This window comes from Cherax quadricarinatus, chromosome 69, assembly GCF_038502225.1.
Source record: "Cherax quadricarinatus isolate ZL_2023a chromosome 69, ASM3850222v1, whole genome shotgun sequence".
NCBI classification, from domain to species: domain Eukaryota; kingdom Metazoa; phylum Arthropoda; class Malacostraca; order Decapoda; family Parastacidae; genus Cherax; species Cherax quadricarinatus.
Genome location: NC_091360.1, coordinates 13,173,991 through 13,195,836, shown reverse-complemented (window position 1 = coordinate 13,195,836; position 21,846 = coordinate 13,173,991). Strand labels below are relative to the sequence as shown.

The 21,846-nt window shown below is 38.9% G+C and overlaps 2 protein-coding genes across 2 annotated transcripts in view; one reads left to right on the top strand and one right to left on the bottom strand.

Annotated features, from left to right (window-relative positions):
- Nucleotides 1-21,846, bottom strand: part of LOC138854781 (uncharacterized) — a 150,168-nt gene that overhangs the window by 82,102 nt on the left and 46,220 nt on the right. The window lies entirely within an intron of this gene.
- The window catches only part of LOC128701833 (organic cation transporter protein), a 59,232-nt gene that overhangs the window by 25,859 nt on the left and 11,527 nt on the right, over nt 1-21,846 (top strand). Inside the window, exon 3 of the mRNA XM_053795754.2 lies at nt 16,871-17,081. Within this exon, the coding sequence (XP_053651729.1) occupies nt 16,871-17,081 (211 nt within the window). The remainder of the gene's footprint in view (nt 1-16,870; nt 17,082-21,846) is intronic.

Sequence of the window (21,846 nt, the reverse complement as noted above, 5' to 3'; positions counted from 1 at the left end):
CATGCCACGTCAGTGCCATGATGTCATTGGCATGAAACACTTGCTCTACACTTTCTCCAGTGAACTTTGCCATGTGTTTTCTACTTTTTCTCACTGTTCCACATATATCAGTATTGTTCACATGTAGGAAATCAGCGAGCATAGGGCTTGTATACCAGTTGTCTGTGAACAATGTATGGCCCTTGCCAAGGTATGGCTGCATCATCTTGCGAACATCACCACCAGAAATGCCCAACATGCGCCTGGTATCGTCGAGTGTGTTTTTCCCTGTGTAGATAATGACATCGAACACAAGACCAGTCTCACAGTCACACATTACAAAGAGCTTTATACCAAAGCGATTACGTTTGCTTGGTATATATTGTTTGAATGACAGTCGTCCCTTGAAAAAATCAAGGACTCGTCAACAACAATATTCTTGAATGGATAAAAGTAGGCACTGAATTTTTGCTTGAGATACATAAACAATTCCCTGATTTTGTATAGGAGGTCATTTCGGTTTGGAGTATTCCTGTTTGAGAAGTGCAACATTCGCAGCAACAGAGTGAATCTGTTGCAGGGGAGGTCAGGGAAGACTGGAGTACTGATGAAGTGGTCTGTGGGCCAGTAGTGTGCTATATTGTTCTTATAGGTGTGTGGCATAAGCATGATTGTGCCAAGGAATAAAAACATTTCAGCCACAGTTATATCTTTCCACCTGCGCAGCCGTGACGATTCTGAAACATCGATGTGGTCCATTGTATACCGGTAGTACATGTTAGTCTGGGTAACAATCAGGTTCATTACTGGCTCATCAAAGTATAGCTGAAAATAGTCCAACTCTGTAGACTCATTTGTGATGGGGCAGTGTGGCATGATACCACTTCCACTGGCATTAAAATTGAAAGGATGTGGCGTGAATGGTGTACTTTCTGACCATTTCCATTCGCGATCAGATGGTGCAGGGTGGACCTGTGGCATGGGGCGTGGGGGAGCAGGAGGGGGGAAGGGAGTGGAGGTAGAATATGGTTGAGAGGGTGCCGGGCGGCCCTTTGTCTCCCCACCCACTGCGCCACGAGGTCCAGGCACCATGCCACCAACCTCCTCTTCCTCCATCCCAGCATACTCATCTTCATTTATTTATTTATTTATTTATAAATTTTAGCATACATACAGAGGTACAAAAAAATACAGGTAAGAGCAGCATGCCAAAGCCACTTATATGCATAGCATTACGGGCTGGCTTAAAATTAACTTAAGATTAACTAAGCAATGATGAAATCAGTGATAAAACATTATTGTAAACAGATAACTATTAAATACAAATGAATATTACAAAGACAGGTCATATGGTTGCATGCATTGCTGTTCATTCAGGTAGTGTATTTAAAAAAAAATAAAGTTAGGTTTAACATTTGTGTGATATAATTGTGAGTAACATTTAGGATATACAATTTATAAGGTTCATTTATTCAGTATTTATTTGGTTTTGAGTGAGTAAGTGAACTTTGAGAAGAGACTTGAATTTATAAACAGGTAGTGTTTCTTTTATATTTACAGGTAATGAATTCCAGATTTTAGGGCCTTTTATGTGCATTGAGTTTTTGCATAGCGTGAGATGGACACGAGGAACATCAAAGAGTGATCTGTGCCTTGTATTATGGTCATGTGTTCTGTTGAGGTTGGCAAGGAGATGTTTCAGGGGAGGGTTAATATCAGAGTTAAGTGTTCTATGTATGTAATAAGTGCAATAATAAGTATGGATGTTTTGTATGGTGAGTAGGTTGAGTGTTTTGAATATTGGTGGAGTGTGCTGCCTGTAGTGAGAATTTGTTATCATTCTAACTGCAGCCTTTTGTTGGGTAATTAGTGGTCTGAGATGGTTAGTTGTTGTTGAGCCCCATGCACAAATTCCATAGGTGAGATAGGGGTAAATAAGAGAGTGATATAGGGCCAGGAGGGCTGACTGTGGAACATAGTACCGTATCTTCGATAGTATGCCTACAGTCTTGGAAATTTTCTTAGAAATTTGTTGTATATGTGTATGAAATTTGAGTCTATTATCGAGGTGGATTCCTAAGAATTTTCCCTCTGTTAGCTTTGTGATAGGTGATCCGTTTATCGTTATGTTAAGAGGTACATCTGTAGCTCTGCTACCAAACTGAATGAAGTAGGTTTTGTCAATGTTTAATGTAAGTTTGTTAGTCCTCATCCAGGTAGATATTTTCTGTAATTCGGTGTTTACAGTATTGGCTAGCGTGACTGGGCTCGGGTGAGAGAAGACGTATGTGGTGTCATCTGCAAAAAGTGTGGGTTTGAGTAATTGCGAAGCATTTGGTAGGTCATTTATGTATAGGAGAAAGAGAAGAGGGCCAAGGACACTTCCCTGTGGGACACCAACTGTAATTGGTTGTGCGGAAGAGCTTGCCCCATTTGCGTACACATATTGGCTTCTGTTGCTGAGGTAAGACTTGAGGTAGTTGAGGGAGTGCCCTCTAATACCATAGTGTGACAATTTTACGTGGAGCAAGTCATGGTCAACTGTATCAAAAGCTTTACGTAAGTCAATGAAGATCGCCAGTGGGACTTCTTTTTTCTCTATTGCAGTGTATATATGTTCTAGCATGTGTATAATAGCATCATTAGTATTTTTATTAGGCCTGAATCCAAATTGGCAGGGGTTGAGAATGTTATGGGAGATGAGGTAGGAGTAGATTCGTTTATGAATTAATTTTTCAAAGATTTTTGAGAGAGGGTGTAAATTGGATATTGGCCTATAGTTATTCAACTCTGTTTGGTCTCCTCCTTTATGGATCGGGGTGACCCATGCTATTTTGCATGATCACTATCACTCTCACTAGCTGGGGTTTTGGATCGTGACGTGCCACGACCCTTGCCACCGACTACATATGGCACACTGCCTGAACGCAAGTTACGACGCCTAAAAGTACGTTTCACTGGGGAATAATGATAATCACTGTCACTTGACGAATTCTCTATGGGCATAAAATCGATTTCATCATCGTCTCTTATATCACTTTCACAATCGTCATCACCATAACGCTTGGAAAATGATAATTTCCTCTTGCAGAGTAGTAACACTAGCAACCCCAGAAGTACTGGGCTGAGGGTCTAGTATGGCCACACTGTCCACACTGGCCACTCCAGAGGTGATGGGCTGAGGGTCATCTGGGTTATCATCAACAGTTTCACTAAATAATTGAACATTAGTGGCTATATCGGTGTCAAATTCACTAACCTCGCGTTCTGTTACACTTTCCGAGAATAGCAGTGTTAGTACGCCGAGGCGTGAGTAATTCACAGGGGTTTGCCATGATGTTAACCAAAGATGGAGCTGAAAATAACTGGTGCTACCATGCGGTACCCCAGCGTCAGTGAATTTTTTCATTCTGTGCACACTTTGGGCACAGACCCATTCTCTCGTGGCTAGGAGACTCAGGCCTATCACGCCAAATTTGAAGGAATAAAAAAATAAAGCGTTCATCTATGTTCGGGGCGCTACGCGTGCAATTGTAGATGTATGTTTGAACAGTTTAAGGGTTAACAAGTTCCTCAGATAAGAAACTTAATAAATCATCAACAGGAACTTTTATATATAAGGAAGTAATATCAAAACTAACCATGTTAAAATCATTGAAGTCAGTCACTGAGCTTAATTTATCAACTAAATCTAAGTTGCTTTTAACATTAATGTTATATGATGCAAAATTTGTATTTAATAATAAGTTTTATACTCAGAAATTTGGTATGGCAATGGGAAATCCTCTTTCACCTGTTCTTAGTAACCTATATGAAGAATTTTTTGAAACAAGATTGCTTAACACAATCCTCCCTAATAGAGCTAAATGGTTCAGATATGTTGATGATATTTTATGTCTTATGCCCAAGAATGTAGATATACACAATTTCCTTGGCAAATTGAATAGCTTACCCCATTCTATAAACTTTACTGTTGAGTTTGAGGAAAATAACTCATTGCCTTTTCTAGATGTTTTAATTATTAAGAGTAATAATGAATTCAAATTTAAAATTTACAGAAAACCTACAAATAACTGTTCCTATGTACACTATTATTCTTCCCATCAAGATAGAGTCAAACTGTCTGGTTTCTCACCAATGTTTTTGAGAGCTTTACGTATTTGTAGTCCAGAGTTCATAGATGAAGAGATATCCAAAATTTATGAAATAGCCAATGATATGAAATACCCAAGAAATGTAATTGATAAATCATTTAAAATTGCAAGAAATACTTTTTACAATCCAAAAAGGGACAACCAACCTTATTCAACTAAAAATATGTTGGTTCTCCCTTACCATGAAAACTTGGCTGATATGCCTTCTCTTCTTAAGACTTCTAATATTAAAGTTGTATTTAAAAATCTTGATACAGTAAAAAAACTTTTGATAAAAAATTCCCCCCAAAATGCTGACAGATGTGTCTATAAGATTCCTTGTAAAATTTGCCATAAAGTTTATTACGGTCAAACTGGTAAAAGTCTCGAACTTAGATTAAAGCAACATAAATATAGCATTAGAACTGGACAAGATGCCAATGCTCTTTTTATTCATGTGAGAGATTTTAACCATCCAAATGATTTTCAAAAAGTTGAGAAAGTTGTATCAAGCAAGTCTATGACTGACAGAAATATAATTGAATCTTGTTTCATAAAAAGCAGTTTTGAAAATAATATGAATATTTCCCTTGGTTTATATAAATTAGATTCATTTATAATTAATAAAATTTGAGAAGAATTTAATAATACATTGGACAAATAATAAACCTTATTTCTTGGGTAGAATATTTAGTTAATGGGATGTCGTGAGGACCTGTCTAGTTGGACCAGCAGACCTACTGCAGTGTTCCTCTTTTCTTATGAGTCCGGTATTGTCGCGCGTCAGGTGTTTCTTTGTTGTGGGAGTTGACTGTGAGGTGTGGTCCTCGCCCTATAATTGCCTTCCTTTGATGTATTACTTTCATAGCTCCTTGACAATGTGGGTAGTCACGAAAGCGCTTGGAATTTCTCTATTCTTTCACAGTGGTTGTTTTGCATCTATATATATATATATATATATATATATATATATATATATATATATATATATATATATATATATATATATATTATGCAAATATCGCAACTTTGCAAGCTCCTGATGATGTACTGATTACAACACAACACGAAAGGCCTAGAGCTATCGTTCTACTCTTTCCCCATGGTTATTTTCTATTCACGTAAAAAGCGCAATTTAAAATAGCCTAATCCAACTATATATAATGTAAGTAAGTATACAATAATTTAATAATGCAGAAACACAAAGATATATATTTATATATATTTATATAATATATATATATAATATAATATATATATAATATAATATATATATAATATATAATATATATATATATTTTTATTATTTTTTTTATTATCACACTGGCCGATTCCCACCAAGGCAGGGTGGCCCGAAAAAGAAAAACTTTCACCATCATTCACTCCATCACTGTCTTGCCAGAAGGGTGCTTTACACTACAGTTTTTAAACTGCAACATTAACACCCCTCCTTCAGAGTGCAGGCATTGTACTTCCCATCTCCAGGACTCAAGTCCGGCCTGCCGGTTTCCCTGAATCCCTTCATAAATGTTACTTTGCTCACACTCCAACAGCACGTCAAGTATTAAAAACCATTTGTCTCCATTCACTCCTATCAAACACGCTCACGCATGCCTGCTGGAAGTCCAAGCCCCTCGCACACAAAACCTCCTTTACCCCCTCCCTCCAACCCTTCCTAGGCCGACCCCTACCCCGCCTTCCTTCCACTACAGACTGATACACTCTTGAAGTTATTCTGTTTCGCTCCATTCTCTCTACATGTCCGAACCACCTCAACAACCCTTCCTCAGCCCTCTGGACAACAGTTTTGGTAATCCCGCACCTCCTCCTAACTTCCAAACTACGAATTCTCTGCATTATATTCACACCACACATTGCCCTCAGACATGACATCTCCACTGCCTCCAGCCTTCTCCTCGCTGCAACATTCATCACCCATGCTTCACACCCATATAAGAGCGTTGGTAAAACTATACTCTCATACATTTCCCTCTTTGCCTCCAAGGACAAAGTTCTCTGTCTCCACAGACTCCTAAGTGCACCACTCACTCTTTTTCCCTCATCAATTCTATGATTCACCTCATCTTTCATAGACCCATCCGCTGACACGTCCACTCTCAAATATCTGAATACGTTCACCTCCTCCATACTCTCTCCCTCCAATCTGATATTCAATCTTTCATCACCTAATCTTTTTGTTATCCTCATAACCTTACTCTTTCCTGTATTCACCTTTAATTTTCTTCTTTTGCACACCCTACCAAATTCATCCACCAATCTCTGCAGCTTCTCTTCAGAATCTCCCAAGAGCACAGTGGCATCAGCAAAGAGCAGCTGTGACAACTCCCACCCTGTGTGTGATTCTTTATCTTTTAACTCCACGCCTCTTGCCAAGACCCTCGCATTTACTTCTCTTACAACCCCATCTATAAATATATTAAACAACCACGGTGACATCACACATCCTTGTCTAAGGCCTACTTTTACTGGGAAAAAATTTCCCTCTTTTCTACATACTCTAACTTGAGCCTCACTATCCTCGTAAAAACTCTTCACTGCTTTCAGTAACCTACCTCCTACACCATACACTTGCAACATCTGCCACATTGCCCCCCTATCCACCCTGTCATACGCCTTTTCCAAATCCATAAATGCCACAAAGACCTCTTTAGCCTTATCTAAATACTGTTCACTTATATGTTTCACTGTAAACACCTGGTCCACACACCCCCTACCTTTCCTAAAGCCTCCTTGTTCATCTGCTATCCTAATATATATATCCTAATATATATATATATATATATATATATATATATATATATATATATATATATATATATATATATATTACACCAAACAGGGATGAGAATGAAATTAGCTTAGAAACTCCCAGAACTCCGTATGTCCTCGGATGGTGGCCCAACAGGTAGCTGTGTGCTGGCTGCACCATTCTTGTAAGGTTGGGTGGTCCTGTGGTTTAAAGCGTCATGTCGTTCTCGCTTACCACGAGGCAGGCCAGTACAACATGGGTTCGAATCCTTGGCTAGCGCAGTTTTGTTATTGATCAATACCACTCGTTCATGGTTACAATAATATATATATATATATATATATATATATATATATATATATATATATATATATATATATATATATATATATATATATATATATATATATATATATATATATATATATATATATATATATATATATATATATATATATATATATATATACCCACATTGTTCATAGTGTACATGGGAAACAAATAATGTTGTATGTATTGTAAGACAGTGTGAACAATATATAGTGTGCAAGTCCATGTATATTGTACTCCCCGGGATAACCCCACTCAACAACCTGCACCTCCCCCACCTAAATACCAGCGCCTCCCCCACCCAATTCCCAGGGGAAGTTTTCCCCTTCCCCTCCCAGCCCCTCACCACCCCTAATGGAAATAAGTCACTCTGTCTGACTTTTTTGGGTTATCCTAGGTTCTCTACACATATGCTGCTATGTATGATAATTCTATGTAACTGTATTTGTGTATACATGAATAAACTTACTTACACCAGCCCCTCACCAGCCCCTCAAACTCCACCAGGCCACCACGGTTAAGTTCACTACCTTCCACGCACCATACCCACCCAGCATGTCATACTCCACTCCTATTGTCTAGTCTAGCAGATGGATACCAACCAGGAGGAAGCATGCAGCCAGGGAAATGGCACGGCTGGCAATACTAGGAGAGTCAAGTGTCGGTCATGCTTACAGCTTCGTTGTCTCAACTCTAATGGTTTCCTCCACAAACAAGGTAGTTGCCCTTGTTCAGGATGTCCTCCTGTGGAAAGTGATGATCCAGAGCCACCTCAGGCACCTGAACCCACTCCAACAGATCTCATCTCATCAGACAATATCTTGGAAGCAATTAAAGCAACAGGTGCCAGGACACTCACACATATTCCCAAAGCAGCCCGTCCACACGCAGCTGGGAAACTTGCAGACCTCCTGAAAAAAGTAAACGATGGTTCCACTATCTTAAATGCTCCACCAACCATCAAGGCATGGCACAACTTGCTACTTTTTGGCAATGTCTGCTTAGTTGTGCCGGAAAGAAGATGAAGAGGCTGGTCTCAAGGATAATTAAATCCTTAAGAGATTTTCCTAGAGCTGATAACCTCATTCACCTTCCCCGTCAACACAAAAAAGGGAGAGGCAGGACCCCCACTCACTCTACTGACAGTGAAAAAGTCAGAGTCCAGGTGAGCAAGAAAATTGAAGAGGGCAACACAGTGGGGGCAATCAGAATTATTACCAGTGAAGATACAGTTGCTCCCAGGGATGCTGACATGGCTGAAACACTTATAGGAAAGCACCCTGCCACTGAAACCAGGGGCCCTAACAGTTCCAACACCTCTGTCCCCACTGTGGAACCATTGATTGTGGAAAACTCAGACATTTACAAAGCAATAATGTCGTTACCATCTGGCTCTGCTGGGGGTTACACTGGAATAAGGCCACAGCATTTAAAGAAAATGGTTAATCCAGTTATTGGGGAAATTGCAGAGACACTGCTTTCAGAGATCACAAGGTTCGTCAACAATTCCTTGGCTGGTCTGATTCCTGATGAAATTAGTCCTTTCTTTTTTGGTGCAACACTTTGTGCACTTAAAAAGAAGGATGGAGGAATTCGGCCAATTGCAATAGGCAACACGTTATGCCGCCTCATATTCAAAGCTGCTGTCCGAAGTATTCGTGCACAGGCAGCCATGATACTTCAACCAAACCAGCTTGGCTTTGGGGTCTCTCAAGGAAGTGAAGCAGCGGTTCATGCAACAAGGGCGTATATCAACAACCTGCCTGAGGACAATGCAGTGGTAAAATTAGATTTCAAGAATGCATTTAATCTCCTGAAAAGAGACGTGGTATTAGCAGCAGTACAAGAACATTTTCCTGGTCTCTTCCCTTTAGTTTCAGCTGGGTATATAGCAAGGAATCAATGCTTCTCTTGGAGAGCATGAAATTACATCATCGGAGGTTGCCCAACAAAGAGATCCTCTTGCACCATTTCTCTTCTGTATAGCAGTTAGGGAAATCACAGTTAGACTGACCAGTGAGATAAACATCTGGTTTCTAGAGGATGGCACACTAGCAGGTACAAAAGAGTCCCTCCTAGATGATCTTACACAGGTAATGACACGGAGAACAGGAAATATGACTCATCCTGAATCCATCCAAATGTGAAATCATCTCAGTCAGTCAACAAGTGATAAAAGCAGTGAGATAAAACTACCAGGAGCAGCAGTCATTGCCCCCACAAATAGTGTCTTGCTAGGAGCACCTCTGGGAAGCAATGCTATTGACACAATTCTCAGGAAGAAATTGGAAGAGTTAAGGAGAATGGAACAACGAATAGGCAATCTGGACACCCACGATGCCTTGTACCTTTTCACAAAGGGCTTGAGTCTGCCCAGGTTGACATATTTCCTAAGATGTGCACCTTCATATGATAACCCTGTACAGCACGAATATGACAGTATCCTGAGGCAGATTTTTACGAAAGTACTTAACCTTACTCTAGAAGACGGGCAGTGGAACTAAGCTACACTTCAAGTCAGACTAGGAGGCATTGGTGTCCGCAAGTCATCACAGATTGCGCTACCTGTTTTTCTGTCCTCATGTATTGCATCCAGAGGGCTAGTAGCAGCGATTCTGCCTGAACAATCTTAGGGACAAGATTGGAGTCCAGGACCAAAAGTTCATTGACGGAGCCATGATCTGGAATAATCTAACAGGCTTTGAAACTAGACCTGCTCCCCCCAACAACTATAAACAGTCGCACTGAGATGGTCCAATAGTGGAAAATATAGCCTCAACAATGCTTCAGAGTGTGTCAGGGAAGGATAGAGTCTGCCTCCTGGCAGTGAGAGCCCCTCACGCAGGGGACTTTCTGTTGGCTGTTCCCAACTCCAGCCTTGGTACACTCCTCGACCCACAAACCATCCGCATTGGTGTTGCCCTTCGACTTGCTGCCCCTATTCTCGCCGAACACAGGTGTATTTGTCGCAGTGAAGCAGCAGACCGATTCGGGCACCATGGTCTTGTGTGCCGTAAATCCGAGGGAAAGATCGAAAGACATGAGGAGGTTAATAACCTTATCAAGAGGAGCCTCACAACAGCCGGATGCCCAGCAGTAAGGGAGCCACCCCAGCTATGCAGATCTGATGGCAGCCAGAAGCGTCCAGATGGTATTACCCTTCAAGCCTGGACAGACGGGAAGCAGGTGGTGTGGGACTATACATGTGCATCTACTATACCTTGGCTGATACCTATCTCCAATACACCAGGGAGGAAGAAGGGGCAGCTGCCAGCTTCAGGGAGTCCCAAAAGTCTTGAAAATATGGAGAACTTGCCCATCACTATATGTTTGTTCCAATAGGCTCAGAGACCCTTGGCTCATGGGGAAAGAATGGATCTAAATTCCTGAAGGAGCTGGGAAAAAGACTCATCAGGGTAACTAGGGATCCCAGGGCAGCTAGTTTTCTGTTCCAGCGGCTCAGCGCGGCTGTTCAAAGGGGTAATGCCTGCTGTATTTTGGGCACACGCCCCAGCTCTGAGGAGCTGGATGAGATTTTTGCCTTATAATCGGTGATACACACGTAACAACATGTACGGTATATGCCACCTTTATGTCAACGATGCATCTCTTTAAGCTTCTGTACCATATTATGTAATAAAATATTCCTATTGGTAAAAAAAAGAATGAAACGATGAGGTTGCAGGGGAAGTGGAATATTCAAACGGCTTCAGGAAGAAATCCAAATATTCTTCCTTGAAGCCTTTTTATCCACTTCTCCGAGGCTATGGGTCCCACAATTTACACCAGAGGTGGACCCCATCCTATAATATATATATATATATATATATATATATATATATATATATATATATATATATATATATATATATATATATATATATATATATATATATATATATATATATATATATATATATATATATATATATATATATATATATATATATATATATATATATATATATATATATATATATATATATATATATATATATATATATATATATATATCGTGTCGAATAGGCAGAACTTGCCATCTTGGCTTAAATAGCAACGCTCATCTTGCCATATAGGACAAGTGAAAATTTGTGTATGCAATAATTTCGCCAAAATCATTCTGAACCTAACGAAAAAAATATATTTCACTGTGTTTGTTTAGTATTAAATTATTGTAAACAAATCTAAAATATATTTAGTTGGGTTAGGCTAAAATAAATTGTTCTTGTTGTAATAAGGTTAGGTAAGTTTTCTAAGTTCCTTTTGGTGCAAAATTATGATTTTTTACATCAACATTAATGAAAAAAATATATCTTTAAATGTAGAAGAGAAAATTTTAGAAAGGACTTAATTTTAAATGCGTTCTTGCTAATTGACCAGTTTTACATATTCGGCACGACATATATATGTATACATATATATATATATATATATATATATATATATATATATATATATATATATATATATATATATATATATATATATATATATATATATATATATATATTAAATCTGGAGTATCTGAGAGAGTTAGAGTTAAGGAAGGGGTAGCAATAATGTTGAAGGATCAGTTATGGAAGGAGAAAAGAGAATATGAATGTGTAAATTCAAGGATTATGTGGATTAAAGCAAAGGTTAGATGCGAAAAGTTAGTCATAATAAGCGTGTATGCACCTGGAGAAGAGAGGAATGTAGAGGAGAGAGAGAGATTTTGGGAGATGTTAAGTGAATGTATACGAACCTTTGAACCAAGTGAGAGAATAATTGTGGTAGGGGACCTGAATGCTAAAGTAGGACAAACTTTTAGAGAGGGTGTGGTAGGTAAGTTTGGGGTGCCAGGTGTAAATGATAATGGGAGCCCTTTGATTGATCTTTGCTTAGAAAGGAGATTAGTTATAGGTAATACATATTTTAAGAAAAAGAGGATAGATAAGTATACAAGATATGATGTAGGGCGAAATGACAGTAGTTTGTTAGATTATGTATTGGTAGATAGTAGACTGTTGAGTAGATTTCAGGATGTACATGTTCATAGAGGGGCCACAGATATATCAGATCACCTTTTAGTTGTAGCTACACTGAGAGTAAAAGGTAGATGGGATACAAGGAAAATAGAATCATCAGGGAAGTGAGAGGTGAAGGTTTATGAACTAAAAGAGGAGGCATAGGCATAGGCTATGAGGAAGCATAGGCAATGGGGTCAAAGAGGTATGGGGTAGATTTAAAAATGTAGTGTTAGAGTGTTCAGCAGAAATTTTTGGTTACAGGAAAGTGGGTGCGGGAGGGAAGAGGAGCGATTGGTGGAATGATGATGTAAAGAGAGTAGTAAGGGAGAAAAAGTTAGCATATGAGAAGTTTTTACAAAGTAGAAGTGATGCAAGGAGGGAAGAGTATATGGAGAAAAAGAGAGAGGTTAAGGGAGTGGTGAAGCAATGTAAAAAGAGAGCAAATGAGAGAGTGGGTGAGATGTTATCAACAAATTTTGTTGAAAATAAGAAAAAGTTTTGGAGTGAGATTAACAAGTTAAGAAAGCCTAGAGAACAAATGGATTCGTCAGTTAAAAATAGGAGAGGAGAGTTATTAAATGGAGAGTTAGAGGTATTGGGAAGATGGGGGGAATATTTTGAGGAATTGTTAAATGTTCATGAAGATAGGGAAGCTGTGATTTCGTGTATAGGACAAGGAGGAATAACATCTTGTAGGAGTGAGGAAGAGCCAGTTGTGAGTGTGGGGGAAGTTCGTGAGGCAGTAGGTAAAATGAAAGGGAGTAAGGCAGCCGGGATTGATGGGATAAAGATAGAAATGTTAAAAGCAGGTGGGGATATAGTTTTGGAGTGGTTGGTGCAATTATTTAATAAATGTATGGAAGAGGGTAAGGTACCTAGGGATTGGCAGAGAGCATGCATAGTTCCTTTGTATAAAGGCAAAGGGGATAAAAGAGAGTGCAAAAATTATAGGGGGATAAGTCTGCTGAGTATACCTGGTAAAGTGTATGGTAGAGTTATTATTGAAAGAATTAAGAGTAAGACGGAGAATAGGATAGCAGATGAACAAGGAGGCTTTAGGAAAGGTAGTGGGTGTGTGGACCAGGTGTTTACAGTGAAACATATAAGTGAACAGCATTTAGATAAGGCTAAAGAGGTCTTTGTGGCATTTATGGATTTGGAAAAGGCGTATGACAGGGTGGATAGGGGGGCAATGTGGCAGATGTTGCAGGTGTATGGTGTAGGAGGTAGGTTACTGAAAGCAGTGAAGAGTTTTTTTCGAGGATAGTGAGGCTCAAGTTAGAGTATGTAGGAAAGAGAGAAATTATTTCCCAGTAAAAGTAGGCCTTAGACAAGGATGTGTGATGTCACCGTGGTTGTTTAATATATTTATAGATGGGGTTGTAAGAGAAGTAAATGCGAGGGTCTTGGCAAGAGGCGTGGAGTTAAAAGATAAAGAATCACACACAAAGTGGGAGTTGTCACAGCTGCTCTTTGCTGATGACACTGTGCTCTTGGGAGATTCTGAAGAGAAGTTGCAGAGATTGGTGGATGAATTTGGTAGGGTGTGCAAAAGAAGAAAATTAAAGGTGAATACAGGAAAGAGTAAGGTTATGAGGATAACAAAAAGATTAGGTGATGAAAGATTGAATATCAGATTGGAGGGAGAGAGTATGGAGGACGTGAATGTATTCAGATATTTGGGAGTGGAAGTGTCAGCGGATGGGTCTATGAAAGATGAGGTGAATCATAGAATTGATGAGGGGAAAAGAGTGATTGGTGCACTTAGGAGTCTGTGGAGACAAAGAACTTTGTCCTTGGAGGCAAAGAGGGGAATGTATGAGAGTATAGTTTTACCAACGCTCTTATATGGGTGTGAAGCATGGGTGATGAATGTTGCAGCGAGGAGAAGGCTGGAGGCAGTGGTGATGTCATGTCTGAGAGCAATGTGTGGTGTGAATATAATGCAGAGAATTCGTAGTTTGGAAGTTAGGAGGAGGTGCGGGATTACCAAAACTGTTGTCCAGAGGGCTGAGGAAGGGTTGTTGAGGTGGTTCGGACATGTAGAGAGAATGGAGCGAAACAGAATGACTTCAAGAGTGTATCAGTCTGTAGTGGAAGGAAGACGGGGTAGGGTTCGGCCTAGGAAAGGTTGGAGAGAGGGGGTAAAGGAGGTTTTGTGTGCGAGGGGCTTGGACTTCCAGCAGGCATGCGTGAGCGTGTTTGATAGGAGTGAATGGAGACAAATGGTTTTTAATACTTGACGTGCTGTTGGAGTGTGAGCAAAGTAACATTTATGAAGGGGTTCAGGGAAACCGGCAGGCCGGACTTGAGTCCTGGAGATGGGAAGTACAGTGCCTGCACTCTGAAGGAGGGGTGTTAATGTTGCAGTTTAAAAACTGTAGTGTAAAGCACCCTTCTGGCAAGACAGTGATGGAGTGAATGATGGTGAAAGTTTTTCTTTTTCGGGCCACCCTGCCTTGGTGGGAATCGGCCAGTGTGATAATAATAAAAAAAAATGTATATATATATTTATATATATATATATATATATATATATATATATATATATATATATATATATATATATATATATATATATATATCGTGCCGAATATGTGAAACTGTTCAATTAGCAAAAGCTCATTTAAAATTAAGTCCTTTCTGAAATTTTCTCTTATACGTTGAAAGATATATTTTTTTTTCATTAATATTAATGTAAAAATTTTTAATATTGCACCAAAAGAATCTTATATATATATATATATATATATATATATATATATATATATATATATATATATATATATATATATATATATATATATATATATATATATATATGTATAGGCATCAACGCAGCTGCGGCTTCAGTTCTCTGACACAGATGCACATGGCATCTTCTGAAAGGAAGAGAACGCGATGTTTGGTACAGTTCTGGTGAAAAAGCTGCTAGATCAATCCCTGGACTCATGGGACAGTGAGGTAAGCGACAGCAGCTGGGCAGATGAGGAAATGTTCATCCCATCCACAGATATACTGGATGGATAAGCTTGATAGGCAGGAACCTGTTTTCTTGCCTCAGATTGTGCAAGTCAAACCATCAGCAAGCACCAAATTTACGTTGATTAAAAAAGAACACCCCGACACCCCGTATACTTCTATAATTCACTTCTAGGGGAAATATGACCTGAAGATATCAGTGTCCCCTAATCTGAAAGAGGAGTTTATTCTCACTTCCTATGAGGTATTGCAGAAGGTGAAAAGCTTCGAATCACCAGTTGAACCAAGAGAACTAAAATCTATTGATCGAGTAACAAAAGACGTGCTAATGCGTGATCCACTAGACATGCCTCTCGATGCAATCCACAGTTACAAAAACTTCCTGAATGTTGAGCGACTCCGAACCAAGAAGGACAACAACGTACCTAGGAGGCAGGTCTTAATTAAACAATAAATAGTACGTCTCACAGCTCAAACGGCTCTCGGTTGCCGTGAAAAATACCAGGTTAGGACATACAAAACAGACCTATAATGTGTTTCAGGTTCCAGAGGCACAACCATCTCAGCTCCGGATGTCAGTTTAAGGAAATACGTGGCATGTGTAGCGGATCTCACCTGATTAAAGGCTGCTTGGGTAAACTGAAGAGAGGTGCAGCTACCGAACCTCGGGGTTCAAACTGTGACAAAAATCATCATACCAGCCCTTAGAGGCTTCGCTGCGCCACGACAGTATGGAAAACCCCGGTTATTCAGCCTCCATTGTAATGTGAAGCCGTCACCACTGAGCAGCAGCATCGTCCAGAGGAAACTACAGTAACACGGAATCCAGGGCCACTTCCCCAGCCACAGCGATGAAGGAAACTGAGGAAGCATCAACGACGGGGTTACGCCCTTGCTCATTTATCATTTGATACTTCTGCCTGACCTTCCACCCAACAACGGCAGCCAACGGGCACCATGATGCAGGAACAGACTACAGCCAATGTGTTATCTGTAACACCGCAGCAGTCTCCAAGGAAGAGCACTGTAGCCAGGGGGAACAGAGCAAGCCATCCTGTGTTGCCCCAGAGCCATCATCGAAAATCACGTGATTCACTGATATATGCGATCTGATAGGCTCAAAAGAAAACAAACAGACATTCAGAACTGTTGTAAAGACCTTCGTGAATATATATACATGACGAACAAAGCAGAATCTTTGGTTTATTTGTAAATTTACCTGACCATCCAACATAGAGCCCAGAGACACTGATGGATGGGGGGAGCTGAGTACTCACTCCAATGTAGTACATAAAATGTTTTGCTGTAAAACGCACAGGGATTACAAGACCCTGATAGCGGCCACATAACAGCTGAATTAAATGAACATCTCCGAGAACCTCAGACGGGTCATCTTAGAATTAAGACCTGTGTCAGGACGCAGCTCTTGACAAATCAATCAAATAACAACCATCGTGTGATTTGTAAATGGTCCAGGTCTGACTGAAATGTCGTAATAAGCTTCTCTTTTCAGTGAGCTGGTTACTTGTACACTGTAGTTTTTAGAATTCTAACTTTCCATAATTCTGCAAATATTATTTGAAAAGATAGAGAATATTACATTTATGTATAGCATGCCGGTATTTATTTCATTGCCATATTTAATTAATAAATGACTATTTTCCCAGATGTGTGGTGCCAAATTGTGATGACAACAGTACCCATTACGAGGAGAACTTTACTGAGTGGGCCATCCCAGAGGGTGACCAGTGTCATGTCTGGACACTCAAGAACAACATTACTGACCAATGTCAACCAGACGTATTTTCCAACTCAACTTCATCTTGCTCACAGTGGGTTTATGACACATCATTGTTCTCTGCAACTACTGTCACTCAGGTTTGTGAGTGTTTGCTGTATTTGTTTTGTAGAATTAATACATTTTTTCTTATTGTTGTAGATGAATATGCTTAGTTGTGTTTTACTGTGTATTACGACTCGCGTAAGTAATAGTGCGGTGTCCCGTAGCTGGATCGCTAGCGCACTCACCTCAAACACTCAGGCTGTTCCTGCTCACCCATTGAAATTGAAATGTTTATTTCTCTCTGAAGATTACAATGTGGGGTTTACATATTATAGAATATTAATTACAATTTGTGGTTTACATATAAAATATGAATTATAAAGGTCACTAGCATGCCTAGGCATTTCGGGCAGACTAATGCTAATTCTTACTCTATATTGACACAGGTTATGGAGTATACCGATGTTAAAGTTAGATAACTGTAGTGAATAAGTAGATTTACAAATAGATATTAGAATCTGTAAATTTAGTAATGAGAATGGTTTTGTCTTGGCATGATACACAGTTTCCATTAAAGCTCTAATACTGGAGTATCTCAGGCAACTTATGACTAGCTTTAGATTTATTAGGCAATAGCTATGTTCGGAATTTTATGTTTGCAGTCATTTGGGTGAATGTAAGTGTAAATTAAGAAGAATCACAGATATCGAGAGTAAGTCTATTTTGTTTTGGATGTTTGCATTATACATGTAGTAGTATAGATGGTTTTCATGTAGTTAGGGAGATAAGATTCTTTCAGCGGTAGTTTTGAAAACGGTGGTTGAGTCTGCAGTTCTAGAGTTTTCAGGAAGCGAGTTCCAGATTTTACGCTCTTTCATGTACTACATTGAATTTTTGTATAGATTTAGCCGGACATGGGGAATGTCATAGAGATTTTTGTGTCTGGTATTGTGCCTGTGGGTCCTGCCACAACTATCAAGAAAGTGTTTTAGTTCAGGGTTAATATTGGAATTTATGGTTCTGTAAATGTAGTCTGAACAGTAGTAAGTGTGGATGTTCTGACAATGAGTTTAGGTCTTTGAAGAGTAGGGGTGTATGTTGCCTAGTTCGAGATTGCATGATAATTCTTTCTGCGGTTTTTTGTTGGGTTATTATTGACTTTAGGTGGGTTGTTGCTGTTGATCCCCAGGCACAAATGGCATATGTGAGGTAGGGATAGATGAGTGAATAGTATAGTGTGAGTAGGGCTGATTGTGGTTCGTAGAAACGTATCTTAGACAGGATCCCAACAGTTTTGGGTCCTTTTTTTTATGTGTTGGATATAGGTGCTGAATTTCAGGTTGCTGTCGAGGTGTCGGCTCAGGAATTTGCCCTCATTATGTTTAGCAGTAAGAGTGTTGTCAATCTTAATGTTCAGTTGTGCAACACCTGCTCCGTTACCAAACATAATATAGGAGGTTTTGTCAGTGTTAAGTGTAAATTTATTGGCAGTCATCCAGGCAAGATTTGGGTGGGAGATGACATAAGTCGTGTCGTCAGCAAAGAGAATTGGTTTCAGATGTTGTGATACGTTGGGAAGATCATTGATGTATAACTGGAAGAGCAGGGGACCAAGAACACTTCCCTGTGGCACTCCATTACAAGTGGTTGTGTTGATGAGGTTGTGTTCTTAATGGAGACATATTGATATCTGTTAGTATGGTGGGATTTGAAATATATAAGTGCAGGGCCTCTTACACCGTAATGGTCGAGTTTCTGGAGTAGGATGCCGTGACCTACTGTATTAAAAGCTTTCCTTAGGTCAATAAAGAGTTCTAATAGATATTCCTTTTTTTCTAGTGCTGTGTAAAACAGGTCGAGCATTTTCACAATTGCATCGTTTATGCTTTTTTCTCTGAAGCCAAATTGGCAGGGGTTGAGTATGCTTTGTGCTGTTATAAATGAATATAATCTCGTGCGTGAGTTTTTCGAAGATTTTGGATAGCAACGGTAAATTTGATATTGGCCTGTAGTTATTTACATCTGTGGGGGTCACCACCTTTGTGTATTGGTGTAACACTTGCTGCCTTGAGTGGTGCCGGGAAAGTGATAGTTTCTAGTGATTTGTTAAAAAGTAATGAAATAGAAGGCGAAAAGACATGAGTCGTTCGCGTGTACAATAATGGTGGCACTTGAGATAGATTCCCTGATTTATATTTAAGTGACTTGATAATCGAGGTGACTTCAGTGGGCTCGGTAGGTGCAAGATAGAAGGAGGATGGGAAATCCCCCTCTAAGTAATCACTTGCTTGGGCGTTTATACTTGGGATTTTACTGGCGAGATTTGATCCTATGGTTGAGAATCCATGTATTTTGTTAACTGTGTCAATAGGCTGTAGTGGTGTTTCATTTGGTTTAGTAAGGACAATATCTCTAGTTTTTTTCAGTTTGTGGGTGCCCAGAATCTGAGAGAGTGTTCTCGAGGTCTTTTTTATATCTCCTCTTGTGTCGGTGAATCTGCTGGAATAGTACAGTTGCTTGACCTTTCTAATTAGTTTGGTGAGAACTGATGCATAGTGTTTAATAATATCTTTGTGTATTAAGCCCTGTTTATATTACTTTTCTTATTGATGTTTCTTATCAAAGGATCTTAGTATGCTGTTAGTTAGCCATGGGCAACCTAGCCGATTATTCGTAATATGTTTCGTTTTTATAGGACAATGTTTGTTGTATAGTCTAAGTAATTTATCAAGAAATATGTCTATCCAGTCATTGATACCACTGGCATTGGAGAATTCTGTAGGCCAGTCAACCGTCCGTAGCCCTGCTGTCAAGTTACTTACTGAGGCCTCGTCACTGAGTCTAAACGAAACTGTTGTATTCCAGTGGTGGTTTATTAATGATTGTTAAGAGGAAGGTTGGGTAGTGGTCAGTAGTGCTGTCTGTGATTATCCCTGATTTAAGGGGGGCTAGTATATTGGTCCATATATGGTCAATTATGGTTGCGCTTGTCTCAGTCAGCCTGGTTGGTTTAGTTATTGTTGGTATGAGAAGTGTGTTGTTCATATTGTTGATGAAATCAGTTACGCCAAGGTTGATGTTGAAGGCTCCGGCTAAAAGAAGGTGGTGTTTGTTCATTTGGTTGTTTGTTATTAGTGTCTTTAACATATTGCATATTTGGGATGTTTGTGTGAGGCATCCGGTAAATGACACTAATTGTTATAAGAGTCTTAAGTTTTTTACAGTAAAATCTGTAAAAAATATATTTTCTATATTCATCACTATAGCAAGTGGTGCTATAACAAGATAGTTCATTAGAGTAATAGAATACAATACCACACCCAACTTGGTATGGTCTGCAGTTGTGGATTGCTGTGTATCCTGGTAGTGAGTAGATATCTGTTGTATCCTGCTTAAGCCAGGTTTCAGTAAGAATAATACAGGAAAAGGTAGTCTTTAGGGAATTCAGGAATGCCAGGAGGTCATCATAGTGTTTGCCTAGGGACCTGATATTGTAGTCAAGAACTGTTATATTTTTAGCATCATTTAGGACAATGCTGGCTTGTCATGCTGTGTAATAAAGGCAGTTGCTTTCCATTAAATTTTGATTGAGTGTTAGATTATCTAAGTTTAGATCTGGTCAACATGATCATTCATCATTTAGGTTAAATGGTAATTCTTTATATCATGTATAGTGTGTTGAGTTCCAGTCCTGATATCTGTAATAGAGGGATGTTTGGACAAGTATATAGGTAATGTAAGATGGTCAAGTCGAGTGTAGGAACTAATAAACATAATGAACTTAGTGTTGACTATGTATTAAGCTAAAATGAACTAAAGTATTAACTAGAAATAAGCTATTAAGATAAAATTATAATATGAAGTAGCACTAGACTATGACTTGTTATTGCACTGAAGCTAACTTAATTGTTTACAATAGATAATAGAATAATATGTGCACAGTTCTAATTTAAAGATTATTTGAGTTGAGATTAAGACACTTGTGCAACATCTGGGTATCTTTATTGTAGACGTTTCGCCATCCAGTGGCTTTATCAATACAAATTCTAGAACATAACTTGTCTTCAAGTTATGTTCTAGAATTTGTATTGATAAAGCCACTGGATGGCGAAACGTCTACAATAAAGATACCCAGATGTTGCACAAGTGTCTTAATCTCAACTTGTCGGTATTATATACCATTCGTACATTATGTGAGTTTTTGCAGTACTATGATTATAAGATTGTAAGATGGTAAATAATAGATATTTACAAACTGTAAATTGGAATATTTGGCAATAACAGATAGCAAAATAAAATGAGCACAGTTTTAAATTAAAGACTAAATGGATTTTAGGAGTGATATGATAATAAGATGGTAAACAACAGATATTAATAACAGATATTAAAACTATGAGGTAGAGTGGTAATTGAATACAAAAGTGAGACACAAAAGTAGTATGAGGGTATTAAAATTTAAGGAACAAATTTTATGGCAGTATTTAACAGCTACAGAGTGGTTCATAATACTATTCGTGGACGTGGGTATAAACTGAACTTTATTCTGAGTCAGTTAAACCAGCTTCACTCTGGAATTTTTTTAGTTCGTATTCCATTAAGATGAAGTACCTTTTCCCAATGGGTTCTTTCCTAACTACGATTTCACAGTCCCTCGCAAAGCACTGATGGATTTTTTGGTTGTGGGGCAATTTTCTTAATTGATAAAGGAGGTTTTGCCTTACTTTGGTAAGGCACTCACCAACATATACCTCTGATTCCATGGATATGGATGTTTTTAACAAGTTATTTCTTTGCAAGCTGGTTTTTCTCCGTTTGGTAGCCCATCAGTTTGCAATCTTTTACATCATCACTTCGTATGTT